The sequence below is a fragment of the Pan paniscus genome, chromosome 4 (assembly GCF_029289425.2).
Source record: "Pan paniscus chromosome 4, NHGRI_mPanPan1-v2.0_pri, whole genome shotgun sequence".
Classification (NCBI taxonomy): domain Eukaryota; kingdom Metazoa; phylum Chordata; class Mammalia; order Primates; family Hominidae; genus Pan; species Pan paniscus.
In genome coordinates, this window is record NC_073253.2 from 123,647,099 (window position 1) to 123,672,522 (window position 25,424).

The 25,424-nt window shown below is 39.3% G+C and overlaps 1 protein-coding gene across 1 annotated transcript in view; it reads right to left on the minus strand.

The window, feature by feature from the left end:
* Positions 1 to 25,424, minus strand: part of FBN2 (fibrillin 2) — a 280,535-nt gene that overhangs the window by 79,704 nt on the left and 175,407 nt on the right. Inside the window, exons 19-27 of the mRNA XM_003826666.7 lie at positions 24,321 to 24,446; positions 19,879 to 19,998; positions 13,470 to 13,607; positions 12,560 to 12,610; positions 11,952 to 12,077; positions 7,962 to 8,189; positions 6,991 to 7,116; positions 1,566 to 1,694; positions 630 to 755 (exon numbers count right to left, since the gene is read on the minus strand). Of these exons, the coding sequence (XP_003826714.3) occupies positions 630 to 755; positions 1,566 to 1,694; positions 6,991 to 7,116; positions 7,962 to 8,189; positions 11,952 to 12,077; positions 12,560 to 12,610; positions 13,470 to 13,607; positions 19,879 to 19,998; positions 24,321 to 24,446 (1,170 nt within the window). The remainder of the gene's footprint in view (positions 1 to 629; positions 756 to 1,565; positions 1,695 to 6,990; positions 7,117 to 7,961; positions 8,190 to 11,951; positions 12,078 to 12,559; positions 12,611 to 13,469; positions 13,608 to 19,878; positions 19,999 to 24,320; positions 24,447 to 25,424) is intronic.

The following is a 25,424-nucleotide window of genomic DNA, read 5'->3' on the forward strand; positions in this document are numbered from 1 at the left end:
GTTCCTATGAAGAACATGCTTTCTGGCTAAAACAAAGTTTTAAAGCCAGTATACTAGGAACATAGTAAGTCCAGAGATCTTCATGTATTGTGAAAAGCAACAGGTTGCAACACCCAAAGACCAGTCATTAGTCTTCTCATATCCTTTCTGGCATCCCTACAGAGCTCAGGGCAAATGAGGAAACCCAGTGTTTCCATGAGAAGTGGGTTAAGGGAGCGCCATGTTCACACATGTGCAAGCCGATCGTGAGCAGGCACGGGGCGTAGAGCGGAGTCTGCCGAGTGGATGGGAAGATGCTGGGCAAAGGTGCACAACGCACACAGTAGCTTTCCCATTTTTTCCTAATGGAGGATGAGACCACAAGGACTTCCACAGGGCTCCTCACACAGGGACCAATCACGTGGCTTGTAATAAAAAAAGAGGCCAACCAGAAGAATGCCAGCTTATTCGAGTGTGTCACCCAAGCATCCACTAAAGACACAGCCTGCATCCAGATGTAGGGAATCTCAATTTCCACCTTTTAATAAGCTAGATTTCATGTGCTCCTCAAACAACAGGTTTGTCAGAACTGATCCCTGGTCTTTACCAGTTGTGCTGGGCAGGTTTATGTGCTGAGGAGATAAACTCACCCACACAGTCCTCACGGGATGGTGACAGCTCGTGTCCCAGTGGGCAGTCACACTGAAAGCTGCCCTCAGTGTTCACACAGGTGCCACCCCTACAAAGGAGAGGGTTACGTTCACATTCGTCAATGTCTGAAAGGTAAAAACGTGAGATCCATTAAAGAACTCTGAGGGAAAAATATTCACACATACAGCGTGGGAGAAAGAATATTATCTGATGTGAGAGTGTTAGTTAGTGTAAGAGAGATGCTTCATAGGAGATGGGATAACGCTTTCCTCACTTTTCCTACGGCCAACAGAAAAACTAAAATTTCTACTCTTAAAGGTAGTAAGCTTTCAAGAAATTTAAATGCATGAAATCAGCAGGCTCACAAGGGGTAGAAATAAATAATATTTGCTTTATATCACCACGGACTCACGATATATTGTTGTCAGTTATCCTGGTGTCTATAACGCTAATCAGGGTGAAGGAAAATCTTAGACTTATAACCTACTATATCCTATGAGGTAGGTCTTATACTGTACTGAAAATTAAACAGTGGGCTAAAAGGTTGGGAATACCAAAAGAGTTTGTAATAGTACACAAATAAGAGCAATAACATGGGATTGGCATGACTGAATACAAATCTTGGGGCCACCACACGATGCCATACATTTTAAATTAGTCCCACCTAAGTAAACAGTCTGTGTGATTTTAGATTCTATGGATACACAGGATCCAATCTGAGTATCTCATTGCCATGAAGGCGCCAAGAGGTTGGGGCTCCCTGAGAGCTATCCAGGAGCGCATTTCCTGTCTGACATTTAAATCTCTTCTCTCTCTCACCACAGATCCTGGCCACACATGCCATTCACAGCCCAGAGATAAGCAAAGGTCATGCGCGCAAATGAGTCTGTGCTAGTATGGTTTCAAGCTGGCGAGGAAGAGCTCACGGTGCTTACCCATGCAGTTCTTCATCATCATGAAGCCACTTTCATAGCCTTCGAAGCACTCGCACTCAAAGCTGCCTGGTGTATTAACGCAGATTCCACTGCCACAGAGGTCAGGAGAAATCCTGCACTCGTCGATGTCTAATTCACAGGGTTTAAAAGAAATTTAAAAATTGAATGAGATAGACTTGGCCTTCCAAGTGAAGGTGCTGCATGCTTGAAAAGTTGGGGAAATTGCTGGCTAACAGTACAAGGGTATGTTTTCAGTAGACCCAGATAGAAGGGCCTGGGGCCTGAGGCACATTCCTTTCCCCAACTGCCAAAACTGCCACGCCAACAGGCAAGTGGTGCCTTTTCACCTTTAAAAATTCTGAATTGTGTATTTGTTTTTGTGGCTTAGAAATCCTAACAGAAAAGGGGGGCATGGTGACTCATGCCTGTAATCTCAGCATTTGGGGAAGCCCAGGCAGGACTGCTTGAGACCAGGAATTTGCAACCAGCCTGGGCAATGTAGGGAGACCCCATCTCTACAAAAAAAAAAAATTATTGGGGAGGCTGAGGTGGGAGGATTGCTTGAGCCCAAGAGGTCAAGGCTGCACGGAGTTACAATGTATGATGGCGCCACTGCACTCCAGCCTGGGTGACAGAGGGACAACCTGTCTCAAAAAAGAAAAGAAAAAGAAAAAGAAAGAAATGTTAACAGAAGGATGAACCCTGCAACTGTGGTATGGGCTGAATGAGGCAGGTGGTAAATGAGGCAGCCAGGCCCCCATGGAATGAAACCTCATGTGTGACTGGAAGACAGTGCTGGTCTACTACACTAGCCCATGCCACCCCAGGTCGCAGTGTGTGAAGGCAGGGCCCCTGTCTCTGTGCAGGAGGGACTGGCAAACCCCAGAGAGACAGGCAGCCACGACGGACCAACCCTGAGCCAGAGAGCACACATAGGGCAGGGCCATGGTGTGTGCCCCAATTTGTGTTTTTGTGTCATATTCAAGATGTAAAGAGCTTATTGATTTAGTAAGCCCTTTGGTGACATGAGCTGTCACCAACACCTGAGGACTGTGTGGGTGAGTTTGTTTCCTCTTTTTATATATTACAGTAAATAATCTTCAGCATCTATATTCTCAAACACAGGGTTCTCTGAGAAATCTCCTATGCTTATAACTAAGATTTTTAATAGAGAAGTCATGTCTATATAAAATACGTTTAAGAAAACATGGCCTATTTACAAATGTTTTAGTTCAAAAATCAAAAGTTTTTAATCTAAATATCTGTCAGTGGGGAAAAATGCCCCACCACGATCTCTTTATTTTGATGAACTTAATTTTGAAGTTTTAAAATCACAGGATTTAGTGCATAATTTGTGCATGTTCTCTTGAGAGGGGGGTCTCAGTCTCTGCTTTCTGCCAGCTTTTACTTAGTTTTTCTGTATTTATTTCTCCAATTACAGGAGTCTTTATTTATTTCCCTCATTACTGGCCATGCAAAAAAATGTAAATACTTTCTTTTAAACAAACATATTAACAGAATTTATTGATTCAATTAAGTAGCTAAAAATATGTATATTAATTTTCTTTCTATCTATCAGTATCTAGGACTGGTGTTAAGAGCCATATGAGGAATGTGTTCTAGGGTGGAGCAGGGACAATCTTTGGCTAATGTGATGTGGTGGGAGTTCCATAGTATAAACAGTGTGGATTCTAGAACCAGATACCTGGCTACAAATCCCAGTCTGTCATCTACTGAGAACAGGGCCTTGGGAAAATCATTTAGTCTCTCTGCGCCTCAATTTCCTTATTTGTCATAGAATCCACCTCATAGAGTTAAATGAATATTTGTTAAGTGCTGAGAACAGTGCCTGTCTCATAGAAAGTGCTCTCTCTCTCTCTCTCTCTCTCTATATATATATATGCAAACTTCTCTGCTAAGAATTGGTAATTTGGAGGGTGTGGCTTTTGAATTGGTTCTTGAAGGTTGTACAGAAATGCTAGCTTTAAAGATACAGAATAGAGAGGCAAGAGATGAAGTGCACCGGTGAAGAGAAAGGAAGCATTTCAGGGAGCAGTAAGCCACAGATTGGCTGGACTGGAGAGGCTGACAATGAGTGTGGGTACAGGACGGACCCGTAGGATTACTAAAAGCCCCCAGCACGGGAGGAGACCGGCCCTTCCTGCTGTGAAGATGAGAGCCAACAATTTTCCACGGAACTTCACATTATATCCAGAGCAATGCAGCCCTGTCAATGTGTTAGAGACATTAAGCAACTTTGGCTAATTTCACAACAAAGGAAGAGGTGGGGTCAGAACTGGAAGAACCCTGAGCTTCTTTATCCAGCACCAGGATTGCCTATACCAGTGGAAGTTGTTCAGTGGGAAGTTACACAATCCAGCCCTGCTTGGATGGTTAACCTGGGTTGTGGCAGTGAGGGATTTGACCGTGGGAACTTAACAGGTTGGGAGATCCTGGAGGAGTCTGTGATATAGTAGATACTGTGACATGTCACCCAGGTCCCTCTTCAGGAAAGAAGGACTTACTCCCCCTCCCCGTCAGCTATTGGTAGTGTCGCTGGCAGAAAGCCCTCAGATGCCCACTATTCTAAGAGGACCTCTTCTCCCATTCCCTGGGCAGCTGTATCCCAAGATTGGTCTTGCAGGTACCTAACTGCATGGCTTCCATGCCCTACTCAAGGCAACTCTGATGGGCCATCCCAGTTCCAGAACTCCCAGTGGCATGGGCTGAGGACTTCAGTGGGACTGCATCACAGCCCCATTTCTTTCTCTGCCCACTTCTGCTTTCCTCCCTTCCCTTCCTCATTGTTCATCCCAGGAGCAAGCCCCAATAAACTTCCTGAATGCTCATCTCTGCCTTGGAGTCTGTTTCCTGAGGAGCTTAACCTGCCTCTGTCTGAAGAAATATCACAGGTAATTGAAATAGCCAGTTTAATGAAAGAATTCGCATAACTTTTTCACTTTGGGAGAGAGAGACGTCAAAATTCAATTGGAGGCTTCAATCCTGTTCAAAATTATACTCCTAATGCACACAGGGAAGTCCCTAGTAGGATAAAGTACAGGGTAGGGGGAAGAGCAAAGAAAGATCAAAACAAAGACAAACTTTCCAGATGGGAAGTTATAAATGTGGGAGTGAAACTCAGGAAGAACAGAGAGAGTTAGAGACAGGGTCTGGGAGTCAGCTCAGCAGAGGCCATCTCTGAAGTCATGATGGTAGATGAAACTCTGAGAGGCAAGACGATGAGTAGAGGACTCTGGCAACACCCAAGAAATGGGAAAGGCAAGAAGAATCTGTAGAGGTTAGAGAAGAAATATCATCTGCATAGAAGGATGATGAAGACCGGAAAATACCACAGAAACTAAGAGAAAAGAAAATCTCAAGGAGAGATTTGGCAAGCAGAGGTCCAGGAGAGATGTTTTAACACCACAAAGATGTTTTGCAAGAGTAGATGAGTATACGTGTATGTGCCTGAGTGACAGAGGGCAAAAGTCAAAATTACAGGACAAATGGCTGGTTGAAAGAGAGGGGTGTGACTTACCAGCAGGAAAACGGGATGGTAGCTTGAGAGAAAAGAGGGCTGAGGAGATATTTTGAACCTGTGTATAAGTTGAGGAACAGGAAGCAGGGAAGAGGAGATGCTAGAGAGAGGAGAGAGGAGCGAACCTGCTGAGACAACCCAGAGCAGGAGCTGGGAAGGAGGGAAAAGAGGAGTTAACCCCAAATCCAGGGAGAGCATCACACCTCATTCTCTGTCACCGGAGGAGAGGGAGTGGGGGATAAAGGAGATTTTTTTTTTTTTGAGATGGAGTTTTGCTCTCATTGCCCAGGCTGGAGTGCAATGGCATGATCTCGGCTCACCACAACCTCCGCCTCCTGGGTTTAAGCGATCCTCCTGCCTCAGCCTCCCGAGTAGCTGGGATTACAGGCATGTACCACCATGCCCGGCTAATTTTGTATTTTTAGTAGAGATGGGGTTTCTCCATGTTGGTCAGGTTGGTCTCAAACTCCCGACCTCAGGTGATCTGCCCGTCTCGGCCTCCCAAAGTGCTGGGGTTACAGGCTTGAGCCACCATGCCCAGCGGGATAAAGGAGATGTTATCACTAGAGAGGAGGCTGTGTGAGAAGGATGCAGGCAATCAGATTTATTCTCAATGAAGGAGAACGGCAATAGATGGGGGTGGAGGGTAGAGGAGAGGGCATGTAAGTCAGGGAAGAGGTTTAGAAGCAGTGCTGAGAGGAATTCAGAAAGTGATGAATGGAGGTGAATATGAGTGTTGTCAAGCAGCTTCGAGGACTTGGAGGTGAATGCAGTAATCTCAGGCAGCACTCCTCAGACTCTCCCAGCAAAGTGCAGCAGCCAGAGTGGAGAAAACAGGTGAGGGGATGAAGCTCTGGAGACTGGCACAGGGCTTGAGCAGACTTCAAGGCAGCAGGACTTCAGAAGGCCAGATGGACAGCTGTGAAAAGCTCAGAGATAGCCTTGGCTGAGGAGGCACAGGAAAGAGCCAAGAAAGACGCGGCTGTGAGGTCAGGAAGAAGGAGCAGGCAGGAGGGAGTGCGATAAGGGGAAATCCCATGGAGAATACGAACAAAGAGAGTGCTGAGAACGAGATCCTGAAGACACAGCTCAAGGGTCTGGAACAACATGGTATACTAATAGAAAAAGTTAGAACTTCGCATCTTGTTCAAAGAGAATGTTATGGGTATGGATGGTGACTGAAAACTAATATTAAGATTCCTGTTCACAGATGAGGAAAAGAAGTAATAACTTCTATATCACAAACCTTAAAATCTTTAAGAGAACACTACTCAAGTTTATATAATTCTTGTGGATTTAATGACTGTATTTCTTTAGTAGTCATATATTTTGAAAATCATATTTGTATGCTGTTCCTAAATATAAAACAAACAGCATTTTCATGATGTTTTGCAGTTATCTCACAACGAGTTTATTTGGAGAACTGGTTTAAGTGTAGGGAAAAGAAATTTTAAAAATTTACAGAGCTGGATGCCGTGGCTCAAGCCTGTAATCACAGCACTTGGGGAGGCCAATGCAGGAGGATCACTTGAAGCCAGGAGTTTGAGACCAGCCTGGGAAGCAAAGTGAGACCCCATCTCTTAAAATAAATAAATAACTTTTTAATTAGCTGTGCATGGTGGCGCACACCTGTGCTCCCAGTTACTTGGGAGGCTGAGGTGGAGGGACTACTTGAGAACAGGAGTTTGAAGTTACAGTGAGCCATGATCATGTCTCTGCACTCCAGCCTGGGTGACTAAGTGAGATCTTTTCTCTAAAAAAAATTAATAAATAAATAAAAATTTTCATGTTCTCAATGAGAGGATTAGCTTTTTAGGGCAGTCCTTTCAAACAGAGTAAAGGAAAGACAGCCAGAGTTTATCAAATAAAACAGCAGAACCATCTTACCCGTGCAGTTTCTTTCCTCCATGTCTAGAGCAAAGCCACTATTGCAACGGCATTTGAAGCTTCCGATTGTATTTCTGCACTTCCCATAAGTGCACATCCCAGGAAATGCTTTGCATTCATTGATGTCTAAAAGCAGAATGAAGCCAGAATGTAGAGCCGGTTGATATAAACGATTAGGTCCATCACTTTAAGTTAAAAATCTATCATGATGGACAACAGTAATGCATCCAAGTAAAAAACAGGGCTACTAAATGTTTCAGTGATCACACTGATATCACACAGGAAGTTTCAATATGGTGAAAAAGATCTTATATTCTTTTTTTTTTTTTTTTGAGACAGAGTTTCACTGTTGTTGCCCAGGCTGGAGTGCAATGGCACAATCTCGGCTCACTGCAACCTCCACCTCCCAGGTTCAAGCGATTCTCCTGCCTCAGCCTCCCGAGTAGCTGAGATTACAGGCGCGTGCCACCACGCCCGGCTAATTTTTGTATTTTTAGTAGAGACGGGGTTTCACCATGTTGGTCAGGCTGGTCTTGAACTCCTGACCTCAGGTGATCCACCCACCTCAGCCTCCCAAAGTGCTAGGATTATAGGCGTGAGCCACCACACCCGGCCAAAGATTCTATATGCTTAAGAAAGAGTTCTGATCCCTTTATTTCTCACTACTTGTTTTATAAAGATAAGTGGGAATAGGTAACTTTCTGCTACAGATGCAGCTATCAGGGCGACATCTCCGGTTGTAGAGGAACAAAGAGTAGAAGAGAAAGATAAGCAATCTGTTTTATCTCTTTACTTCAATGCCATCTTATAGAGGGGATTTATACTCTTGGGACAAAACATTGGTCACAAAACCTAAGTTTAACTGAGAAAATAAAGTGGGAAGTCAAACATTTAAAGCAAAACCAATTCTCAGAGAATGTCGAAGGCTTCCTGTTGGTGAAGGACCAAGGCGCTGGCCGCAGGCAGTTTACCTTTGTAAAATGGCCGCCCAGTAAGAACATCCCCTCGGTTAGCAAAGCCAGCCCCGCGGGGGCACAGCGTCTCGTATTCCTTGGTGCCAGGTTTGGGGCACTCCTCACACTCGGTGCCCCAAGCCGCCCCGACAGCACAGCAGCAGGCATCCATGCGGAACTTTCCAGGAACGGGGTGGATGCATTCATCTTCATCCCACTTCAAGTAACACTGCTCCATGCGAATATCTACACCGAGAGCGAAATCACAGGGTGAGAATGAGTTGAAACATCCATTGAACAGTCACATGTCAAGCGTCTGCTCAGCACCAGGCATCATGCAGGACCCTTGCGGTGTACTGGTGGGCAAGATGCAGTCCCTGACCTCCTGGAATGGACTCCATAATGACAGTCATTTAAGGAGAACAAAGGTGAGATCCTCTTCAGTCTTAATTCTCACAAGAAACCCTCAGGAAGAAAAGGTCCTCTCATGAGATGACTGCTTCATGTCTATTATTCCTTTTTTGTATTGTTCACTTTAGAAAAAGTAAGATAATTTTAATGATAATTCTTCCTGTTCAGAGAATTGCTTCAAGTGCCTTTTAAGCAGCCCTGTCAGATCTCATTCATAAACAGTAAATGATCGGCTATAATCTATTTGCCAATTTGTTACAACTATTAAGATCACTACAAAAGAAAGTGTTATAATATTATTACATTTAAAGTTTTTTTTTTTCTCCTGCCAACTTTACCTTTTGCATCATGGTTTTTCCCTGGATTATGTGAATTTTCCTTTTTAAGGGACCAATTATTTGTTTAAATGTCACATTTTCCCTCCAACTTCAAAAGAGACCAACATTTCAGTGCTTAGCCTGTGCTAGCCAGGACCTTAGAATATCTATAAACAGTTGCCTACATCTAAAAATAGAGTAGACCAGAATGGTCTATAAATAACATGTTCATCTGTTAGCAAATAGATATATTTTCAAATCATACTAAAGCACTTGGCTGTTTAATTACAAATATGGATAATGAGTTTGGAAAGGGTTCCTTAATCAAATAGCATGATTTCTTTGATAAGAACATTTTAAGACATTAAATCCTTTCCAGAAGCTGAAAACTGTCTAACGGAGGGAATGAGATCCCTGATGGAAATGTACACATAAAAATTAATGTTTACTACTTTAGTTACTGTCAATATTGATTCTTTCAAGTTCTAAAAGGTAATGAGTTACATTTCTGAGTACTGGAATTAAAAAGTTCTATTTTTTTTCTTTCTTTCTTTCTTTTGAGATGGAGTCTCACTCTGTTGCCCAGACCAGGTGTGGCGTGGTGGCTCATGCTTATAATTTCAGCACTTTGGGAGACTGAGGCAGCTGGATCACCTGAGGTCAGGAGTTCGAGACCAGCCTGGCCAACATGGCGAAAACCCATCTCTACTAAAAATACAAAAATTAGCTGGGCATGGTGCTGGGTACCTGTAATCCCAGCTACTTGAGAAAAAGTCCTATTTTTAAAGAAAAAATAACTGTGGTAAATGTTTATTTTGATTCAGCAGACTGAATGTAGATATCTACAGAAGGTGATTCTGTCTTATATATCTACATTAACACAAACCAAAAAGCCACATGCTTTGCCAGTGTGAAGTGTGATAGTAATCCAGCGTCTCATTATCACAGGGCTCTGAGGGGCTAGTCTCCTTATAGCTGGTTCCGTCCCATATGTCAGCAGCTAAGTAAGAATCTTCTCAAGATGTGAAAGTCTTATATAAGTACAGGTGGCCTAAGAACTCTGGCCTGAGTCATACTGTGAGGTTACTGAAGAAACCTGCTCAAGAAGCTCAAGACAAACTAAAAATGTACCATTTCATAGCTTATTGGAATAAACTAGGGTGAGAGGGGAAAGGCATCTGAACTATGCATGTAAAAAGTTATAACAGCCAGGAAGAGCAATCCTGTCTTTAATACTGAGACCTCTATGGATGTTTATATCGGCAATTAAAAGTCAGCACACTACTGAGAACTCTATATTTATATCAGGAATTAAACGTCAGTACACTGGCCACATAAGGCCTATCAATGCTGCGATTGTCCTTGCATGGAAATTAAAATATGAATTTGGAAACCTTTGGATGGTCCATGTTCTCTGAAGTTTGCTGCAGTCCCCACTGCTCCCTGTTGTCGCGTCACTCATTTATATGTTACATGCTTGGCTCCTGCAAGCATCTGAGTTTGGGATCCCTGATTCAGATGAGGTTCTATCAGAGCATTTACCAAAACTTTAGTTCTCAGAATACTTTACATTTTCATGTGCCAGTTGCTTCTTGAAACTTTCTCACATCCCCAGACAGAATTAATTAATATAGCATAATTCAAGTGGTGACAAAAGCATTTAAGCAAAGTACAAGGATGAAGAATCCAATATATCATCTTAGAATATTAAAAAATGCTTTTTTTTTTTTTGAGACGGAGCCTCACTCTGTTGCCAAGGCTGGGGTATAGCGGTGCGACCTCGGCTCACTGCAATCTCCGCTTCCCAGGTTCAAGCGATTCTCCTGCTTCAGTCCCTCAAGTAGCTGGGATTACAGGCATGCATCACCATGCCCAGCTAATTTTTATATTTTTAGTAGAGACGGGGAGGGGGGGGTTCCCCATGTTGCCCAGGCTGGTCTCGAACTCCTGACCTCAGGTGATCCACCTGTCTCAGCCTCCCAAAGTGCTGGGATTACAGGCGTAAGCCACCACTCCCAGCCATAATTTTGAATAATGTTATTGAAAATTTATTTTGCTGAGTAATAATTTACAATCAATGATATATCTTCATATATTATAGCGTTTCATTATAGAAGGTAACTTGATTTCATTAGTCATTTGGTCATACTGATATTATTATTTTTGACATTTTCTTTTTTTAAAATTTCGATAGTTTTGGGGGAATATTTTGTCATTTTCAAATGATACTTATTTCTAAACATTGTAGATCACTTAAAGATAATTTTTAAAATATTTAAAAATCTGAAAGAAATTTTCTTTATTTTTGTACTTTGGATATTATGTTTTCTAAATAATTTTGTATGATTTTACAGTCATGCTTCCAATCCAGATTTAAATGTGCTATCAAAAATTGAGTTAAAAATGAAATCTGTTTTAATTATAATAACTGTATGGTATTGCAAACTTTTTTCTTACAGTAAATTTTAAAAATCACTGATATGTAAATACTTTAAAGGTCATTGCATACACCACCACTATTATTTATGCTTTGTCTACATGTCTAAATTTCAAATACAAATCTATGTAAAGTTCTTTTATAAACTAAAAATTTACTGTTCCATAGCTTATTGGGGGAAAAAAAACTCTGTAGGTAAATGAAAAATTATTGTTACATACAATGAAAATTAATAGAAATTTCTTTTTCAATCATGAAATTCAAGTTCAAACATGACACTAATAAAGAAAAAGGTCAAATCACTATTCCTATAATATGCTGTTGAAAGAAAGAGATTCATCACTACAGATCTTTAAAAAATAAACTATTAAGAAAACTTAAACTCTAATAGCAATAAAGGAAGGACCAGGATCAGTGAATGATTTCAAGCAGAAGCAACATATCTTTGCTCTTGACTTTCCCCACTGTCTTCAGGGTGTAGCTGCAATGAGCTGACAAATGTAAACTTTTAAAATCCTAGTCTCCAACTTTCCTTCTGTGTTCAACATATTCTTACTCTATTAACTCAGTGTGAAAGACTGAACCTGTCTAAATTATCTGGTTAAAGAAATGGAAGATTTTGAGATAGATTTTTGAGCAGTCCCAACTTTTGGCATGAAACAGAAACAATTTCGCATAAATACATTCACTTTTAAAACAGCCTCTAGTGATTTCCCCCTAAATATCTCATTTAAAGCAAGTTTTCTCAAGTACAAACTCTTGTGGTTTTGGACTAGCCACTGCTTAAACCAGGAAATTCATGGCTTGTTTTATACATAGAATACATGAGGGTGTGAATCTTACCCAAACATACACGGCCAGTCCCATCCAACGTAAGGCCTTCAGGGCACTCGCAATGAAAAGATCCCTTACTGTTGACACAGCGTCCATTTGGACAAACGCCAGGGAACACCTCACACTCATTAACATCTGCAGGGAAATGCAGCAAGCAGAGGAACAAAGATGTTACAAATAGAAAAAGCAGGTGTGGTCCTACTTCCTGTATAGCATTTTCAATCCACATTCAATACAATGTGGATTATTACTTGAGTTAAACAGAAATATTCCACAACCGAGCCACCCGCTTTCCTAGGTACCAGCTGTGAAAATTACCACAGCCTCGCCTGTCCATAAAACATGGCCCAGACATGTGCCTTTCCCAGCTGTTCTGGGCCTTAAAGGCTAGTGATGTCTTCATGAAATTTACACAACTCCATAAAGAGGAGAAATGGGAAACTCTAAGCTCTTTCCTAAGAGAATTATGCTAAAGCATTTGTTGATTACATCGAGTATTTTTATTGAAATGTCAAGGTTTTTGAAAATGATAAATATCTCCAAAGTTTGAGAGTGAATGTTAATTTTACTTACTGCTCAAAAGATGTATAGTATCTTCCAAGGAAGGATACACTCACCTTCACACGTAACACCTTTAATCCTGGCAAGCCCTCTTGGGCAAGCTGTATCTGTAACAACAGGACAAATTTTACTTCATTATAGAATAAAATACAACCATGGTATGCTCAAGAAGAAGTATAATGAAATCTAAATGGAACTAAATAAAAACTGCAAGGCAGGGTCTTAGGGTCCAAGGACATCATTGTCCCCTCTTCATTCGGTAGGGCACATGACTTTCTGTGGTAACTGCATTGGTATTGACCTGTATTGAGATTCTCATAATTTTTCCTACAATTTCTTTTTGCTGTCACATTGACAACTGAGTTAAAAGTAAACAGGTCAGGCGCGGTGGCTCACGCCTGTAATCCCAGCACTTTGGGAGGGCGGATTACTTGAGGTCAGGAGTTGGAGACCCATCTGACCAACATGGTGAAACCCCGTCTCTACTAAAAATACAAAAATTAGCTGGGCATGGTGGCGGGCACCTTTAGTCCCAGCTACTTGGGAAGCTGAGGCGGGAGAATCGCTTGAACCCGGGAGGTGGAGGTTGCAATGAGCCGAGGTCACGCCACTGCACTCCAGCCTGGTGACAGAGCGAGACTCTGTCTCAAAAAAACAAAAGTAAACAAAATATTTGAGGAAAACAGCCACCACGCAAACAAGGATACCAGAGGATACAGTCATCTAGCAGATAGATTCTAGCTGATTCCCTTCCATGTTAAAATATTTGGAAGGCCTGCTTATGTACCAGGATAAAACAAATACACATTTTAAGAGGTAAAAAACATTAGCCAGGGAAGATAACATTTTAGCAAAAGTAAATGATCTCTGACCTTCTTCACTAAGGAACTGCGTAGTGAAAGAGGTGTCCTAGTGGCAGGAGAAGTTTCCAAGGAGAAGCCCAGAAGCTCCCAATAAGGCTCCTACCTAGTTCACACCGCTCACAGGGGCTCCCCCAGGCGGCTCCGAGGGTGGCACAGCATTCAGATTTCAGAGTGGCTCCATTAATATTCACCTCACAGCGGCTGTCCTGGATGTTGAGCCAACAGGTCCCCTTCAGGCTGTCTGAAAAGGAACAGGAAAGGTTGGGGAGCTCTTACCTCTGAAGAAAATAGAATTCAGCTGTGTACACAAAAGGCATTTGTTACAGTATTCTAAAAAAGAAAGATTACTGGCTCACGCCTGTAATCCCAGCACTTTGGGAGGCTGAGGAGGAAGGATCATTTGAGCCCAGGAGTTCGATACCAGCCTGGGAAAATAGCAAAACCCCATCTCCACCAGAGAAAAAAAAAAAAAAAAGAATACTTTAAAAGTTTTAATAGTGGGGCTGGGTGCAGTGGCTCACGCCTGTAATCCCAGCACTTTGGGAGGCCGAGGCAGGTGGATCACCTGAGGTCAGAAGTTCAAGACCAGCCTGGTCAACATGGTGAAACCCCGTCTCTACTAAATATACAAAACTTAGCCAGGCTTGGTGGCAGGTGTCTGTAATCCCAGCTACTCGGGAGGCTGAGGCAGGAGAATCGCTTGAACCCAGGAGGCAGAGGTTGCAGTGAGCCAAGATTGTGCCATTGCACTCCAGCCTAGGCAACAAGAGCGAAACTTCGTCTCAAAAAAAAAAAAGAAAAAACTTTTAATAGCATGTACTTTGAAAACACTTTCATGTACCTGCATTCAAATATGGTATATTACATATATGTAAATAAAATATTGTACTATGTATCTCTCTCACATAATATGGTAATTAATATAATTATATCTATTGATATTCTAAGAGGAGTTGTCCAAGATTTTATGCTGGTACTCAGAAACACAGTGCATTGCCATGTGGCCCAGGTTGGTCTGGTTTGGAACTCCAGGCCTCAAGCAATCCTTCCACTTCAGCCTCCCAAAGTGTTAGGATTACAGGCATGAGCCACTGCGCCCCGCCCTTCTTTTTTTTTTTCTTTTAACATACTATAACAACATGATAAGACCATTACTTGTGTGAAAAGTATTCATAAGATATATCCTTAATGACAAATGCTTTGATATTTAACATTTTATCGTATAAAATCCTTTTCCTTCTACCTTAAGTCCCTACTAAATAATTCACACACAATGTATGTTCTGTTATGCAAAGGCCAATATTTCTCCAGCTGAAGATAATTATTTGATGAATAATTTAAAAGAAAAAGCCCTATAAAACAAAGAAGGAATAAACATCACTTATAAAACCCTCACTAATGCATTCCCAGGGCTAATATCTGATGTATTTTCTTTCAGGCACTTAAAAAATGTGTGTATGTCTGTGTGTAGATTTATCTCTAGTTCAAAAAGTAAATCATACTTATGGTAAACAATTTGAAGAAATAGAGAAGTATGAGGAAGATGTAAAAATCACCTGTAACCCTCTAGAGATAACCATTCCTAACGTTTTAGACTGACTCCACATCAAATTTGTTCTTCCTTTTGAATGGTAGAGTATCCAGTGAAATATTATGCACTTTAAAATTTTTATTTTATGTGGATTAAAGGGAATAACGAATGGTTAGTATATTTTTGGTGGCATAATGAAAAGTTTTTCAAATGAACAAATAATAAATGACTGTTAACTGATTTTGAAGCAGTGATAAGGAATCCAGTCAAAGCTGATATGGCAAATACTAATTGGCTAAAACAAATCATATGTCATGTTTTCCTTGTAGAGCAGTGGCTCTCAGTTAAGTGTGCATAATATTACCAAGACGCTTGTTAAAATGCCGATTCATAAGTTTCCCGGTATGCAGCCCAGGAATCTGAATTTTGACAAATTCCTCAGGTGATTCTGATGTGAGTGATGTGGAAAACACTTTACCAAAACCTCAACAGCATATTGTGGCATTAAGACTTGGAAGAAAACAAAGAATAAGTGTATTCCTATAGTATTTATTTGAAAATTCATTTTAATAATATGTACAGATAAAATTTACTTCTGGCCAGACACAGTGGCTCATGACTATAATCCCAGCACTTTGGGAGGCTGAGGCAGTCGGATCGCTGGAGCCCAGGAGTTCAAGACCAGCCTGGACAACATGGTGAAACCCCGTCTCTACAAAAAACACAAAAATTAGCTGGGAGTGATGGCACATGCCTGTAGTCCCAGCTACTCAGGAAGCTGAGGTGGGAGGATTGCCTGAGCCCCGTAGGCAGAGGCTGCAGTGAGATCGTGTCACTGTATTCTAGCCTGGGTGACACAGTGAGACCCTGTCTTCCAAAAAAAAAAAAAAGTTTTTACTTCTAAATTCAACAACAAAAATACCCCCTGCCCCCAAACACAGAAAGGGAATTACAATTAAACCATGGGCCTATGATGGCAGAAATAGTAATTTCTGATTCCCTAGGAAACACAAGAAGTTACCAACAACCCAAACACCAAGACAGAGGTTGAAACAAAACAATTCTCTCCTGTACTGAATAAAAAGTTACAGGGCAAAGGTGTGAAAAAGAGCTGGACAGTCACTTTGCTTTTTCACTCTGGCTGGAATGTTCAGTTTGGATAAAACTGTAGAGAAGCATTTGTGTCAGTTCTCAAACTACAGGCTTGTTATAGATTTACATCTGTAAATTCCATAGCACAGAGGAAACAGAGATGTTTGTGTAAAGCTACTGTGTATTTAAATGATCTTTTAATGACCTGGACTAGTTCTGATTTATCACCTTGGTTGTCATCATTTTAAGTAAGATAAACAACAGTTATTGCTAAGATTTATCAAGATAGTGACAGGAACTGGAAGGCTTTCTATGTATTAATTTATTTACTCATTAAAACAACCCTGTGAATTATGTACAATTTGCAGATGAGAAAATTTAGGCATACAGAGGTCAACCAATTTACCCAAGGTCACCCAGCTAGTACAGTGTCAGCATCAAGATTCAAGCCCATGCAGTCTGACTCCAAAGCCCTCACTCTGTAGCACTGTGATTCTTTAGGCTGGTGCTGTATCAACACTTGAAAAGCTACAAATCCATTGACAGCACCCTGCACCCTCCTACAGGCTCATCCTTCTCTCTCTCTGATTCCTTTCCTCCATCCTCCCTCCCTGTCTCCCCACTGACCCACTGTTGTGTGTGTATGCCCATCCCGGCCCCCAAACACACACACAACTGAGATACAGATGTAGATAGTCAGGAATTAGTTAAGAACTCTCAAAAAATAAAGCAGGGTAATTAGCTTGAGGGGAGAAACAGGAGAAAGACTGTTATTTTATCTAGGATGGTCAGAGAAATTGTGACTTACAATGTGGCATCTGAATACAGACATAAAGAGAACCCTGCAAACCCGAGAGAAAAACATTCCTGCCAGATAGATCAGTGGACTTCAGGTGGGCATGTGTCTGACGCAGGAGCAGGAAGTAGGCCAGTCTGGCTCAGGCTGAGGGGGTGGGAGGCACAGGGAAACAAGGTCACAGCAGGAGCAAGATCATGAGGGGAGTACAGGCTTCGGTTAGGACTTGAGCTTTTACTGAATGAAATGAGAAGCCTAGGATTTCCTAGACACAGTTCCTGGACAAAGAAATATGCTCTGATTTATGTTTTAAAAGGGCTGCCTGGTGGCTATGTGGAGAACTGAGTGTATTATGAGGAAAAGAAGGTAAGGTAGAGGCTACGGTAGTAATTACGAAGAGAAATGATGGTGACTTGGATTGGGGGTTGGTGTGGTGATCGTGAGAAGGGGTTGAAATATGGATAAACTTCAAGTGCAATCAATAGGTTTGCTGATGACTTTCATATACAGCTTGAGAAAAAGACATCAAGGATGCTGCCAAGGTTTTAAGGGGTGGCAGCTAGAAGAATGAATTTGCCATTTGCTGAGATGGAAATGTTCCTGGGAGACTCAGGTTCAAGCCAGTACGCAGGAATTTGGTTATAGACATGGGAATTTGAGATATCGATGAGCCATCCAAGTGGAGACACTGTACAGACAGTTGGAAACACAAATCTGGAATTGGTGGCAAGGTTGAGGCCTAGAATTTCATTATCAACTAGAGTGACAAATGTGAGAGTCAACACAGAGGCTCTCGAGGATGAGTGTAGAAAGAGAAACAGAGGTCCAAAGACAGACTGGCGGAACACTTCAGGTTAAAGGTTAGGAGGATAGGGAGGACTCAGTAAAGGAAAGGGAAAATGTGCCATAAAAGTGAAAGAAGAAGAAGATAGTTGTGCCTGGAAAGCCAAAAATGCAAAATTTCTTGAGAAAATGATTAATGAACTGTGACAAATACTGCTAATAATCTAAGGTGAGGAATGAGAATAGACCATTGGATTTGACAGCAGAGTGGTCACAGCCATATATCCATGCAAGCTGAAGACAGAGCGCAGACCCAAGCCAAAGATGAGGGAAACTGGTCTGGATTATATAGAACCATCAAACCACAGCAGTATAATGCAGGAAATATTAATCGAATGCATTGTTCTATTATATTTAACCATATTCAACCGGAACACCATAGTCTTTTTAAGCAGTTTGCAGAATAGTTGAAGATTAATTTATATTTAGAAAGCTTGAAAAATAGATTCTAGATCTTTAAATATTCATAGTATCCAACTAATTCATATATAATCTAATGTAATTTTAAATTAGTAATCACATCATGAAATTTCAAAATGTAATGACCTGGACCTGTGGAAGAGAAAGTTGCAGGCTAACCACTGATGAGAGCCACTGACAGTCCTATTATACATTCATGACTTGTCCTGTGTATATTTTACTATTTGTTATTTTCTTTTTCAACTAGATTCTTTTAATAAAAAAGTACATGAAATAATGTCTAAACTTTAAAAATATTAGGGAAATCTCATTTTGAGCCGCTCTACACTGGGATATTCAAATTTAATCACAATAAATGAAAGCACACAATACACTGGCTGAGAAAAATATGGTGGTGGTTAGTTGTTGGCAATTGGAAGAATGACATAAAGACTTGGGGGTAAAAAAGTCTTTGTTCTTGTTTAGTTAATAAATATAAGGGCAAAAGGCCAAAATAATGGAAGTCTACATGATGAGGCAAAAACTAACTATCTTTGATGCTCAAGTGGCATGCAGATTTAGTTTTCTGAGACATTAATTGATTAATGCTGAATTCATTTCCTTTGCATAGTAAAATGACTCCATCTCAATTGGAAATTGTGGCTTAGCAAAAATATTTCTGCTTTAGTGGATCCAACCCACACACCCCACCACCCCCCAACCCAGCCCGGAATTCTATAAGAAAAAAAGTAATGCCCCAGGCAGATGGCAGTCTATTTCCTAATATGAAGAGCTGAACAAGGCTCAGATTTCACCAGCTGTACCTCATTGGGAAACGAGGAGCTGGTGTTTCCAAAGAGAAGGTTTTCATTGATAATTTTGGACTTGGTCATTTGTCTTTATGTAACAAACAGGTACTCTAGCATCCAGCTAAATATGATTAATGTCAGACATAATACTGAAAAAGCTATTGTCTTCAACAAATATGAAACTAAAGATTCATTTTGGCTAGATAATAAAAACTGCCAGTTAATTTGGCACTATGTAAAACTGAAATATCTTCCTATTTGGAATATATACTTAGTTCACTTTAAAGGTGGATATTAGCTAATGATGTGAACTGTGTAGGCCTAGTGAATGGAACCACAGAGGCTAGAAGTAGGGAAAAATTACTGGGACAGTTTTGTTCCCTTTTATGTGCTGGATTTTTCCTTGCAGTAACAGATCAATCTCCCTTAATATACATCCCATGCCATTATCAAGAACTGACTTTAAATGTTTTGAGACATATTGAAAGATGTTAGTTTAGATGTTTTAGAATAATTTCCCCTAGAGATTTCCAAATGCAAGAGAACAGTTATCTTCTCTTCCTTAGAGCCCAAAAATTTATGATTGATGGAAAAAAGAAAAAATAATAAATTCCCTCTATGTGTTTAAAAGCTTCAAATTCTTGTCCTGTTAACTGAATCCAAATTTCATCACATTTTTTGTTTGCCATTGAAGTTTGTTTATAAAAAAGTATGGAGCAGAGATTTGATTATATTGCTGCCCAAGGCATTTTTAGGGTAACGGATATACATATGTGTGTGGTATGGAAATGATTATAAGTTATAGCATAATATATCTACTTATATAAAAGGAAGATTTCTAGAATCTAACAAAAATTGAATAGGCTGCCTAATTAATGCTATTATGTTTTACCTCTATATTGATATTGAGTAAAAACAACTAATGTAATGTGTAATTCTTTGCTTTTTGGAATCATATTCTGTTTTTATCCATAGTAAGGCCTGAGATCTGTGCTTATCTTGGCAGTGAAATTGAAGCATCAGTATTGTGTATGAATCTTACCAATACAGATCAATCCTGTGGAGCTGAGTTTGCTGCCGGGCGAACATTCACAATTGAAAGATCCAAGGTTGTTTCTGCAGGCCCCATTGACACATGGGTTGCTTTCACATTCATTTATATCTACAATCCAGAAGGAAAAGATTCTGTTAGAACTGCCATGTGTTTCTGGAAAATATTATTCCAACAAGCCATGCAATGCCAGAATGTCTGGTAAACTTGGCTCTGGTAATTTTAATATGGATCTATGAAGCATAAAGTGAATGGGGAATGGAGACATGCATTTTACATCGTGGATACACATCTATAGGACTGGGAACTCAGTAGGACCACAGTGATCAGCCTATTGGGAAAGAGTTCAGTTACATGCTCCTTCAATACATCATCACAACTTTACATAAATTGGATTTTTTTCCCACATAATAAGATGTAATTCCAGGTGCAACATCCTGTGCACAAACAAAGGTTGATTGCTTTGATGATTTCATGAGGCTCTGAAAAACTTAAAAAGTCTATCTTAGATGCAAAATATAACAATGCTGCTTTAATTCCAAGCTCTTGGGTATGAATCAGGAAATAAGGACTGAAACATTCATGGTGGGTACATAACTCTCCTCTAGTCCCTATCCACCTTCTCTGTCTTTAGCTGTTCACATTTACATGTTTAGTTTGCTTCGTTTTTTTTAATACAACTAATTTTGGTAAAATAAAAATTAGAAATACTTGATCAAGTAGAAATAATTGCTTTAAATAGGACTCTACAATCATTAATTTGATTTGAGTCCTAAATGAAATCATATACCATAATCTAAACAATTCCTGTTGATGGTCAGAAGTAAGCAGAACTGCACTATGCCTATGTTCTCAAATGGTGACCAGAGAAAATGTCAAGCCTGTAATGTGAAATAGTTTAACACATGAGTTAATGAAAAAGAAATACAAGCTTCAGGTAAAGTACTATAAACAAAATCAAAGACATTTTCAGTATAAATTCAACCACTTTTAAAGTGGTACACTTTAAAGAAGTGGCACACAGTTTTCCTTCTCTACAAAATTATCTGAAAGAGGTCAATAGTCCTCACGGCATTTCACATTGAACACTGGGGTTTCTAGGTTCACAAGAATATTTTTTCTTTCTCTAAACATTTCTTTGAATTTATTATAAAGCACTTTACTATACTGAGGAAAGCACGTAAACAAATAACTAGAGGACTTTAAACTAAACTAATCCTGAAAGAGCAAGGCTCGCAGCGGAATATCCAGGTGCTAATTTAATTCTTGAAATAGAAATTGTTTGAAGAAATATGAATGTATTTTGCTTTTCAGATTGTTTACACTGAGAAAACCTCTTAAAAATACAAGAAGAGATTTTGTAAATATAGCACAGATTTCTAATGAAAACATCAATCCAAGTAGAGAAACTTTTTCATAAAAACACAATGTAAAAAAGAAACTAGCTAACCATAAAAGAAGCAGATAACGAATCTAAGGACAGACCACATATAATTCTCCTATTAATTTCATTTGTAAGAAGCCTGAAAAAAGAAGAATTTCAATATTGTGTGTTTTTAAAATTTCTATTTTAAATTAAGCAATTATGAATTCAGAAACTATAAACATATGTGCTGACAACTACAAATATCAACTATTTAGTTTTCCTTTAAATAATATGTTGTTATGTTATAAATGTCATGGAACCAGGAATTGAAACAGTTCACTGTACATTCCTGGAAATAAACTTCAAAGCACATCTGGTTTACATTTAACTAGTTATGTCACTGGAAACACAATCTAAACCACAGTCCTTGCTGTAAAAATTTTAACTTTCACAGACTCTAAGAGCTCAAACAAAAAAAGTAAAATAAAGTTTCTGTAACTTCAATCTGAAATATAGAAGAACGTTGCTCTATTATTAGTGCTATTTGTTATATATTTAAAATACTCTGAAAACATGACTGACAAACAAAATTAGTGCACAAGACAAATATACAAGAAAAAGCTAAGATTTGCAATGAATCTGCTAATAATTCCCTGTCTAGTCTTTGGAAATTAATTCAGAAAGAAGAGAATGAAGAGAACTGCTTCAGACAGAAACACTTACTGTTTGAATGCAACAGAGGAAATAAGAAAGCGACCCAAGGGAAAAAGAGATTAGTAGCCTTCAAGTCTATTCTTTGCAAAACTCTTAATAAAATGCAAATAACAGTGGGAAGAAAGTGTAGAAATAACAGTTATTTGGTTAGGTTTCCCATGATAAATCATTTTTATTTCCTCCAATGTCATAAGGCTGGAGCCAAAAGAGTTGTCTATCATTTCTTCTTTATTTACATAACATGAACTTCTTTCCTATGAATGACAGACATAAAATTGTTTTTACATTAAATAAATCTCTCAGATTAAGTATGCTTGTAATAAGTGAAGATCACTGTTTCTAACCCTCACTGTTGCCTGATTTGGTATGAAAGTGCCTTAATATTTACATAATCACCAAATGTTACACTATTAAACACCACCAGCTCCTACTCTTAACTGTTCATGTAAGCAGGTGAGTCTCTGATTTTACCTTCTTTGGTATTTCAACTCTCAGAACCTTTGTACTCTATGTTACTTGTCTATAAATAATCATTGATAATTCAGTGTACATAGCAAATAGAACCAGACACTATCCATTTAGTTCCGCATTACGTGTCTCTCACGATAGCACCAGAAAGTATTTTCCTAGACAGAGAAACCAGTTCTAAAAATCATCAGTTTCCTAGTTAAATCAAGATGACGTCCTACCCTGCTCTTGCTTTCTAAGTTTCCTGAGATTTAACAGAAGCTTATCCTCCAACAGACAACAGACAAAACTGAAAAAAGACTATGGGAAGGAAGTGTAGAAAATCAGGAAAAACAAAAACCTTTGAAATCCCTTCTTCCATCTGTCCAAGGAAATCACGGAGGAAATATGGCTAGGATACTTTTTCATAAAGTACATTTCTCAGAGCATTTCTGAAGAATTGGTGTTAGAGATGGGAGCAGGATCTAGAAAATAGAGACTCTGTAGTTGAAAACATTTGAGAAGCCAGAGCTGGCTTAAAAAGAGGGCTCTCATAACCTATTGAAAGATATTTCAAACTCTTAAGTGTGTCCCCTTCTCACCTACTGAAAAGATAAATCTTCAAGTACTTTCAGTGGGAATGGAATGAGCACTCCTCTTTGAGGAGTTCCTGAAAAGATATTGGACAATAGGGGAAACTGTCACCAGAAGTAAGCTTAGAAAAAGGGGATTTTATGCTGAAGTTTTCTTTTTTTTTCTTTAGGCTAATTATTGTTTTTTAGTGGCCCCTCTGATTCAATTCAAAGTTAGCACTGCACTTTGTAATTGCATTTCATTGACTTCAGCAGAGTCATTCATGTTTTGGCATCTTGTTCTATAGTCCTAACTGGTTTCTGTTCACAAGAATGCTTTGAAGTTAAACAGTAGGATGAAGAGAGAATGTTACATCTTTTTGCGTACTATTACTACTGCAGTTTTCTTGGCTGTGGCATCACAAAAAAAACCAAATACTTTAACAGATTAAAAAAAAGGGGCTATTTCACAGTCATCAAAGATGAAATCTTTTCTTAAAAGTTTCTATTACAAAGTAGTAATTGGATTTGAGAATGTTATGGGACCCTTCTGTAGGCCCACACAGTGAGATTTAAACAGGAACAATGACTAGTATTCATACCACAGATTATTCTGAAATATACAGTACTTTGATCAAGATACAAAAACATAATTCAGTGTACTCACTGCTCAGCCAGTATCTCACTGAAAATGAGGACTTCTCTAACCATTTAACTCATTTAAGTAACTTCCACTGCAAAAATATGTGATTAGAAGAAAACAAAGAAGCTTTTAAACACTAGTTATGGTCTATAAACCCAAATGACAACTTTTAAATTATCAAATGGAAAGGACAATTCTCTTGGACTAAAAACATATTAAAGTTATCATTTTTACTTAGTTCTCAAATATTTTGTGGGCCAACTTCTTGGGTATATCAATCATTTCATAAATAAAATGCCTAAGAGTTAACTTTTCCATTACGATTCAGGTTCCTACATTAATGGATCATAGTGGTTCTGAAAAGAGGAAAACACAGTAAACAAATATTTGACATTGTATTTCAGCAAGTAAAACAATATGGCTCCTTCCAGTTGGTTTCTTTTTTATCCGCTTTAAAATGTTTGTTCCAAATGTGTGTTGATATTTTGTCTGAGTGGAACAAAATTGATGGTGTTTGTAAACTGTATTAGGTCCTTACTATTTCAAAAACTGGCAGATTAGCTAAACGAGATTATAAAATAAAATATTCAAACAATATTCTTTTCACTACATTGCTTCATCACTGTAATTGATGTTTATACAACTCCAGGTACTCACTATTCACAAATAAGACAATGAAGACAGCTCTTACCTTCACAGGTCTCTGTCTCAGTCCTGAACACATACCCTGGTGGGCACGTACAGCTGTAACTTCCTGGCATGTTTCGGCACAATCCGTTATCACAAAGCAGTCTGTTTACTAAACATTCATCAATGTCTGAAAGCAACGATTGAAAGATAGGAGATACACATATTTAAGCATCTATTACAGTGGGCAGCAATGTTTAATTTTGTTATTTGTTTTATTTCCCTCTTTCTTCTCTGTGACATAGTCTCTGTATCACAGCACACTCTTCATCCTAAGCAAAATATATTTAGTTTTATTCAAATGGGATATTCTTATGCTAGTGGCTAATTTTAAGATGCTTTTAAATCCCTGGAAAGTATGCACTAGCTTGGAAAGGCACATCTCTACTTCACTTGCTTTTAGTCCTGTAATGATATTATGTTAGATATATTTTTAAAGCATTCATAAAAGATATCAAAAGGTTAAATTCATTTGCCTGTATACTTGCTTATGTATAATAAAAGTAACAGAAGGCATTTTTTATGATTAAAATTTTTAAAAAGAATGCCTTATGTCTTCATGTCCCAGATGGTTAAAAAATGCATTAAACAGCAGTTAAAAGACATTCATTAATCTTTTCCCACTATGTTTTTATCTCAGAAACAGTTATTAATGAAAATGATGTATTTTGCATACTCTTTTAGCAGTCCAGAACAGCCTAGAGAATATCATCTAAAACTCCAGTTTAAAAAGCTCACAATGAGTTTTTTGTTTGTTTTTGAGACAGGATCTCACTCTGTTGCCCTGGTTATAGTGCACTGGTGCGATCACAGCTCACTGAAGCTTTGAACTTCTTGGCTCAAGCAATCCTCCTGCCACAGCCTTCCAAAAGTAGCTAAGAATACAGGCATGGTGCCACCATGCCTGGCCAACTTAAAACAAGTTTTTTTAGAGATGGGATCTCACTATGTTGCCCAGGCTGTTCTGGAACTTCTGGCCTCAGGTGATTCTCGCAGCTTGGTCTCCCAAAGTGCTGGGATTATAGGCATAAGCTACCGCACCTGGCCTCACATTTTAATCTTCATATTCTTCCATTTTTGCAAGTGTAGTTAGTGACAAAAAGAAATA